Genomic DNA, 7,794 nt, shown 5'->3' on the forward strand with positions numbered 1-7,794 from the left:
GCTCTTCCCGCGCATGCGCTCTTGGAACAGTCTTTTTCCGACCTCTTGCTTCCTTAAGCCAGAGTTGGTGGCTCGACCTCCTGAGACTTGGGTTTGCGATGCTGCCCTTCTCTTTGCTCTGGGCGACTCGGGTAAGAATGGGGCTCCGTAACCTGGGTAGAAAGAATGCTGCCCTTCTGCCGTAGAATCCATTCTCAAACTATGGGGTACTCCTGGCTTTTCCGTGCACATGGTCTGGGTCCTCCAGAAGCCGACTCGCAACTAGTGTAGTCACCGATACCTCTGGGTGTGCCCCCGAGACCCCCGGTTGTGCTTGGTATAATTGGGGCCACTCCCCATTCCGGTAATTAGGAGCCCCCAGGCCATGTGACCCTTCATTTCACATGGCAGTGGGGGAGAACTATAACAGATGCCCCGTGGATGCTGTGCTCGCGAACAGTGGGGTTTCCAGCCTGGACAGGCAAGCTGAGTCTTTCCTCCAAGCTCTGAGCCGTGCAGATGATGCAACCGAGCCCCACTGCTTGCATCAGGGGTCCCGCGGCTCTGTGGGCTGGAAGGAGGTGGAGTAGGGCAGAGGACTGGATGTGGTTTTTGGCTTCACTGCCATCAGACCCCCCACCCCTCTTCCCTTGAGATGGCTAAGGATCTACCTTGCTACCTCCGTTGTTCTGAAAGCCACCTCTAAGACTGTTGTCTTAATCCTTTGCAATTTTGCCCCCCCCCCCACGCCACTGGGATATCAGTTTATGGAAGCCCTACATAGGGAAGACGCTTTGTTTGGGGGAGGGTGGCAGGGAGCGGGAAGGGGAGGTTCTGAAACCTCTGGCTCCTAGAAGACAAACTTGAAACTTTGCCCAGTAACTTTGCAGAGTGGTTCATGGGTCAAGGTGGAGGAAGATTCTGAGGTGAGGTGAATGGACTGAATCAGAATCACCCCCTGGACATTGATCTCAACCTTGGCTCTAGAACTGGCTTTTGGAGGTGGGGGTGGTGAAAACTGGAACAGGCAGGCTGGACAGCTGGCTGTTAGGTTTGGAGCTAGAGGGCCTGCTAAACATGTCTGATGGTTATTGGGAGACTATCTATCTAGATGCTTTTATTTGACTCTGGCTTTTCTTTCCCTAGCCTCTGCAGAGATGTGGTCAGCTGGTGAGGATGGCCATACGGTGCCAGCACAGTGAGGCAGCCCAGACCCAGAATGGGGAAGCAACCAGGGGCTGGACAGGCCAGGAAAGCCTTTCAGACAGTGACCCCGAGATGTGGGAGCTGCTGCAAAGGGAGAAGGACAGGCAGTGTCGTGGCCTGGAACTCATTGCCTCGGAGGTGGGGCTTGGGGAGAGGGGCCAAGGCTTGGGCCACCATGGGTGCAGGAAGTGACAGGTCATCTTACTGCTGTTTCTACAGATCTCCTTTTCAGACTCAGGGCCTTCCTGCTGGGCCTCATCTGCCTCTCTTACTGTCCTCTGAAGCAAAGGCAGAGCCAGTGTGGGTTATGGGATGGGGGCATTAGCAAGTTTCCAGAGCCTTTCAGGGCCTCAGCAGTCAAGTCTGGTCTTTCCCCCTTCCCAAGAGAAAAGAGGAACCTGGAAGCACAGGTATGAGTGGAAGGAGGCCTTGCTGGGGACACTTATCATTGTGCCTGGGTTTCTTAGGATGCTGCCTCTGGCCATGCCCCAAGCCTGGCAAGGAACCCTGAATGAACAGAGCTTTTTGTAGAGCTTAGCTCCTTGCAGCCCGGGACTCTGGCAGGGTGGGCTGAGGGAGTCCAGGGAAAGGGGCTCAGTACCTTCTGACATTGCCCCCACCCCTCACCCCAGAACTTCTGCAGCCGAGCTGCGCTGGAGGCCCTGGGGTCCTGTCTGAACAACAAGTACTCGGAGGGTTATCCTGGCAAGAGGTGAGGGCTGGAGGGCAGCCTCAGGGATGGTGCTCCCAGTGGGGGACACCTGCCTGCACTCTCCCAGTGCATTTAGAGGAGTAGCCTTCCTGGTCCTTTGCTGTTGGCCAAGGGACATGGTGGAAACCTTTCTCTGTGCCCTGATATGCCCCCTCCTATGCAGGTATTATGGGGGAGCAGAGGTAGTGGATGAAATCGAGCTGCTGTGTCAGCGCCGGGCCTTGGAGGCCTTTGACCTGGATCCTGCACAGTGGGGAGTCAATGTCCAGCCTTATTCGGGATCCCCGGCTAATCTGGCTGCCTACACAGCCCTTCTACAGCCTCACGACCGAATCATGGGGCTGGACCTGCCCGATGGGGGCCAGTGAGTATGGATGGGGTGATTGATGGGCTTAGTGGGCAGTACGGGCATAAGAGAGGAGTTATTTATTGAACACCTAATATGTGCGATGTGAATGGAGCAAGCCTCTCCCTGTCCTTCAAGTTATAGTGCAGGGAGAAGATAAGGCCCCAGTAGCAGTGCTCAGCACAGAGTGGACAGGGCAATGAGGGCGGTGCGTGCTAGGAGCAGATTTCCAGAGAAGGAGGCCTCTGAAGCAGGCCAGGAAAGGAGTGGTTAAGTCTGGGTGTTACTCTACTTAGAAGCCTTCTTACTTCCTCTCCTCCCCTCCCAGTCTTACCCATGGCTATATGTCTGATGTCAAGCGGATCTCGGCCACATCCATCTTCTTTGAGTCTATGCCCTACAAACTGAATGTAAGTGAGCGCTCTAGTGTGTGGGGAGGGAGCTGCTCAGGGCCTGGGAATCCTCTCCTGAGAAAAGTGAGGGCCTGGAGCTCTGGACAGCCCTCAGGGTCGAGGCGGAGGGCGGGTTGCCCTGCTCCCTTCTCAGGGCTTCAGTTTTTTATCTCGTTCCAGCCCCAAACCGGCCTGATTGATTATGACCAGCTGGCAGTCACTGCTCGACTTTTCCGACCGAGGCTCATCATAGCGGGCACCAGCGCCTACGCACGGCTCATTGACTATGCCCGCATGAGAGAGGTTCGCGGGGGGCTGGAGGACCTGCCACTCCCCAAGCGGTGGCGGGGAGGTTTTGGAGGAGGGGCGGCTTTGGGCTGGCCTGTCTGGGCCCTACCCAGGCTGAGGCCTGTTTCTGTACCTGCCCAGGTGTGTGATGAGGTCAAGGCATACCTGCTGGCAGACATGGCCCACATCAGTGGCCTGGTGGCAAGCAAGGTGATCCCCTCACCTTTCAAGCATGCGGATGTTGTCACCACTACCACTCACAAGACCCTTCGAGGGGCCAGGTCAGGCTCCCCTGAGATCGGGCCTTGCCTTTCCCTGCCTTCATGCCTTATTTCCATGGCATTGTGGGACTGGATGTGAGAGGAACTCATTCTACCTGAAGAGTTCTGCCCATTCTGAGAATTCTCCTTTTCTTGTCCATGGTGGCAATTCCCTAACAAGGGGTCGGGGGGTGGGAGGGAAGGTCTGTTCCCCTAGACCACTGGAGTCAAGCGCACCCAGCACAATGAGGTGCGCTCTTGAGAGGCCTCAGGGGCTCAGACCAGCCGCTTCCTCTGCTCTTCCCATTCCCTGTCCTTTCTCTTCAGCTTAGACTCTGACCACCCTCTCCCATACAGGTCAGGACTCATCTTTTACCGGAAGGGGGTGCGGTCTGTGGACCCCAAGACTGGCCGGGAGATCCCTTATATGTTTGAAGACCGAATCAACTTTGCCGTGTTCCCGTCCCTGCAGGGGGGGCCCCACAACCATGCCATTGCTGCAGTGGCCGTGGCCCTAAAGCAGGTTGGGGAGCCACTGTTGGGGAGGGGGCGTCCGGTTGCGCAGATCCCGTCTCTCGCTACCTGAAGGTGGAACTGCTGGAAGGGGAGGGGCCGAGGCTGGGGTCACTACTATGCTGGAGGTGGGAGAGTGGAAGGGGCAGGACTCGGGGTCCCAGGCGCTGCTGTCTCCTCTCCAGGCCAACACCCCCATGTTCCGGGAGTACTCCCTGCAGGTTCTGAAGAATGCACGTGCCATGGCCGATGCCCTGCTCGATCGAGGCTACTCGCTGGTGTCTGGTGAGCTAAGGGATTGGGTGAGAGTCTCTGTAGCCTCAGGCAGAGGCCTAGGAATCACCATCTGCTTCCTGTCTCCCCCAACCCCCTTAGGTGGCACTGACAACCACCTAGTGCTGGTGGACCTACGGCCCAAGGGCCTGGATGGGGCTCGAGCCGAGCGGGTGCTGGAGCTTGTATCCATCACAGCCAACAAGAACACCTGTCCTGGAGATCGAAGTGCCGTCACCCCGGGGGGTCTTCGGCTTGGTAAGACCCTAGGTTCCAGGAGGGGAGGGTGGCTGTCAGTTGGGCTTGAGCCATTCTCATCCTCTTCTGCTTCTCTCTCAGGGGCCCCGGCCTTGACCTCTCGACAGTTTCGTGAGGATGACTTCCGGAGAGTTGTGGAATTTATAGATGAAGCAGTCAACATCGGTTTGGAGGTGAAGAGCAAGACCGGTGAGTAGGCCAGGCGCCCGCTGAGCCAGCGCAGCTTACTCCCTACCTGCCCTGCCCCCAGTGACCTCACTGCCTTCCCTTGAGCTCTGACCACTCTTCCTCGCCCCTCTCTAGCCAAGCTGCAGGATTTCAAATCCTTCCTGCTCAATGATCCAGAAACAAGACATCGGCTGGCTGACCTCAGGCAACGGGTGGAACAGTTTGCCAGGGCCTTCCCCATGCCTGGTTTTGATGAACACTGAAGGCACCAAGGAAATGAGGCTCATAGACTGAAATTACTTTCCTTCCCTCAACCTGGACCAGTGGAGGGGTCGCCTATCTTCCAGTTTTTTGCTGGAGGAAGGACAACCTCTTACTTAGGGGAAGGGCCAGGTATAGTTCCCTTCCCAGAATTTGTAGCTGAAATTTCTTTTTGTAAGAAGACTTAGAAGAAGGAGGTTGGGGGCTTCCTGCCCTAACGTTTCCTATTATCTCAGTGTTATAGACTCCCTGCTCTTTCTTGGAGGTGGGGGAGTTACCCTTGTGAGCCAGAGGAAGGGTTGGGGAGGCACCCTCCTTTCTGTTTTTAATCTAATAAAATGCTAACCTGACCCAAGCTTCTATTACTGTGGGAGGGGTCCCCTGGGCCAAGTGGTGATTTGTCTCCCTCCATGTGTCCCTCCCTTCCCTCCCACCACTACCACGAGGGCCCCGGAGGCTGCAGCCTCCTCTGTCTCTGATCAGAGCCGACACCAGACGTGATTAGCAGGCGCAGCAAATTCAATTTGTTAAATGAAATTGTATTTTGCCCACGGCTGCTTCTGTTTGATCCCAGGGGACAGAGAGAAGCAAGGAGGGGTGGGATGGCAGGGGGAGGCCCAGGTGTGAGGCTGGAGGGGGTGCTGGTTGGCTCTGGAGGCACAGGGAAGGGGCGCACTGCTCCTCCCTGGGCATAGAGGTGCCTCATCCAGAGCAGGCTGGGCCACAGGCAATGAGCCCAATCAAGCTAGAGCAGCGCCTCCCTGGGATGGAGCCCAGAATCTGGGCTAACGTGGGGCCGGCCACGTAGCTTGGCACTCCTAGAGGCCCCTGCTTGTTCTCAGCTCACCACTGCCACGTGCAACACGTAGCCTGTGCCACACCCTGCAAGTTCCCTGTTGCCCAGCAGAGGGGCCAGCTTGATCCTTTTGGGTCCATCCAGCTGCTGCCCCATCTCTTTAATTCCCCCTCCCGCCTACGTGGGACTCAAGCTGAGGGTCAGAGGTGCTTCCGCTGCAGGGAGCAAGGGAAGAGGGTGGGGGCGGAGCTGCCTCCCCTCCTCGTGGGAACCAGGCTTTGGTACTCTGGAGCTGGATAGGGTGGCGAGAGTGGCCCCCTGGGGGCGGGGGGTGGGGAGAGGTGGGGCAGGGGGGCAGGGAAAGGGCAGAAGGTGGAAGAAATGAGGCTGGCTGAAGTGCCTGCATGTACATCGAGGTGCCCCAGCCAGGCTCAGAAGTCTGGCCGGTCCTTCTTCAGCTTCTTATAGTCCGTGGAAACTGCAAGGAACTATGGAAGAGGGAGGGGGTTGCACTAGGTGCCCCAGGCCTCTCTTCGGGTGCTGAGGGGCCACCCCGGGGATCAAGAGTTGAGAGGATGGAGGTGCAACCCTAGAGCCACTGATAGGTACTTTGTATTGGTCAGAGTTACCTTGTATTGGTCATTGGGGCTCAGGCGGTTCCAGGGCTCTGGGTTGTTCTTTCTGTCCCAGCTGTGAAGAGGGAGGGGGAGGGTTAGGTTTTCCTCTCTGGGAGCTAGGGCTCTAAAGCCTAAGGTAACACCCAGGGTCTCTGCCTCTACCCCAGCCTGTCGTCCACCCCGGCCCCCGCCCCCGCTCCAGCTCCCAACTCTCGTACTCTGGGGAGGGTCCTTTTCCCAGAGACTGACAGGGAGGGGGCATATTAGCAGCTGCTGACAAAACAAGAAGGCTGTCACTGTTTGCAGAGTGAGGACAGATGAAGAATTGACTATCCAGCCCAGGGGCTCCAGCCTGCACTTGGCCACCCTAGATCAGTGAGGCAGAGCAGAGGAGTGGGAATCAGGCAAAGATCCCCAGGGGCTGGGATTTCTGTGATGGACCTCAAATTCTGACAACGCAGGGCGTGCCCCTGACAGAAGGACCCTCCCCCTCACTCCGCTGCCTCTGGCCTGGCGGTGGAGCCTCATGGTCACGCTGGCCCCAAAGGTGCCTCCAGATGCTCAGCTGGCTACACCCCCAGCATTCCAGTGTGGATATTGAGGTACCCAAAGGCCGCTGGCCTCCGGCAGAGTGGCGTCGCCTTGGCAACCGGGTGGGGGAGCCAGGCTTGGTCGGCAGCCCGAAGTGGACCTAGCCTGCAGCCACAGAGGAGAGTGAGGCTGGGTGGGCCGAAGGCGAGGTGGGCTCTCCCAGGTCGGGAGGATGTTCCAGCCTGGTGATGCGGGCGGGGCAAGGGCAGGTGCTTCGCAGGGGGGCCCCCACCTAGCACCCATTGCCACCCTTCCTGGGAGGCCTACTCGTTCCTGCCTCTTCTTGCCCCATCCGGGACATATGCCACCATCCCAAGCCCAGCGTTTACCATACGTCCGGGCTGCGTAGGGCCAGGCGCAGCAAGTAGAGAGCAGCGCTGCCCATGCCCAGGCCAATGAAGCCAATCATCGGGATGAGCTGCAGGGAAGATGGAGGAGACTTTCAGAGTCAGCCCCCTCCCCACAGTTCCCAGTTGCCCTTTACAAGTGTTTCTGCCCAGTGGCCCTCGCTCCCTCCTGGGGACTGGTGCTCCCTCCCTTCTGGGTGAGGGGACCTGGAACCTCATACACCACAGCTCCTGCCTTAGTCTCCCTCACCCCACAGCCAGCCTGTCCAAGGGGGGATTCAAGGGACACGGGTGCACTTTGCAGGGGTAGTTGAGGGCACCCTAGAAAAAGGTGAGCAGCACTGGGGAAACTAGGCAAAAGGAGGGGACTGAGAGACTTGGGGGCTGCTTGATCAGCGAAAAAGTTAAGAGTTAGAATCAGTGGGTCTGGGGATCCAACTCACAGCGGGATGTCTCTTGATCTGCCGGTAGAAACGGGTCCCGAGACTGGTTCCCGCCATATCGCCTCTCCAGTGTCTGGTCCTTTCCAGCAGCTCGGCTCCCTAGCTCCTCCTGGGGTCCCGCCCCCGGCTGGGGAGGGGTCAGCTCAGCCCAGCTCAGCCCAGCTCAGCCCAGCCCAGCCCAGCCCAGCCCAGCCCGCGGCACCATCTCACCCCACCCCTACCCATTTCTTTTCCTCCCTTAGTTCCAGGCTTGGAGCTGGAGGAATTGTTGGGGACCTGAGGGATTTCTGCTCCTCCACTCCTTCATCCAAACGCCCGAATTCTGGCCCATGGGGCAGCAGCAT

At 58.1% G+C, this 7,794-nt stretch overlaps 2 protein-coding genes across 2 annotated transcripts; one reads left to right on the plus strand and one right to left on the minus strand.

Moving 5' to 3' along the window:
• SHMT2 (serine hydroxymethyltransferase 2) lies at positions 1-5,006 on the plus strand. Its single transcript, XM_054579979.1, has 12 exons — positions 1-131; positions 1,126-1,323; positions 1,818-1,897; positions 2,061-2,261; positions 2,572-2,653; positions 2,816-2,938; positions 3,065-3,204; positions 3,541-3,706; positions 3,882-3,981; positions 4,072-4,227; positions 4,309-4,416; positions 4,531-5,006. Exons 1-12 carry the CDS (start codon positions 99-101, stop codon positions 4,656-4,658), a joined length of 1,515 nt encoding a protein of 504 aa, XP_054435954.1. The 5' UTR covers positions 1-98; the 3' UTR covers positions 4,659-5,006.
• A 486-nt stretch (positions 5,007-5,492) lies between these two features.
• Positions 5,493-7,519, minus strand: NDUFA4L2 (NDUFA4 mitochondrial complex associated like 2). Its single transcript, XM_054579984.1, has 4 exons — positions 7,451-7,519; positions 6,990-7,078; positions 6,082-6,142; positions 5,493-5,940 (listed from the first exon to the last, which is right to left on the minus strand). Exons 1-4 carry the CDS (start codon positions 7,505-7,507, stop codon positions 5,884-5,886), a joined length of 264 nt encoding a protein of 87 aa, XP_054435959.1. The 5' UTR covers positions 7,508-7,519; the 3' UTR covers positions 5,493-5,883.
• Positions 7,520-7,794: the final 275 nt, after the last annotated feature.

The sequence above is a fragment of the Pteronotus mesoamericanus genome, unplaced genomic scaffold, assembly GCF_021234165.1.
Source record: "Pteronotus mesoamericanus isolate MK-2021 breed Mesoamerican mustached bat unplaced genomic scaffold, CSHL_Meso_final contig_56, whole genome shotgun sequence".
Classification (NCBI taxonomy): Eukaryota; Metazoa; Chordata; class Mammalia; order Chiroptera; family Mormoopidae; genus Pteronotus; species Pteronotus mesoamericanus.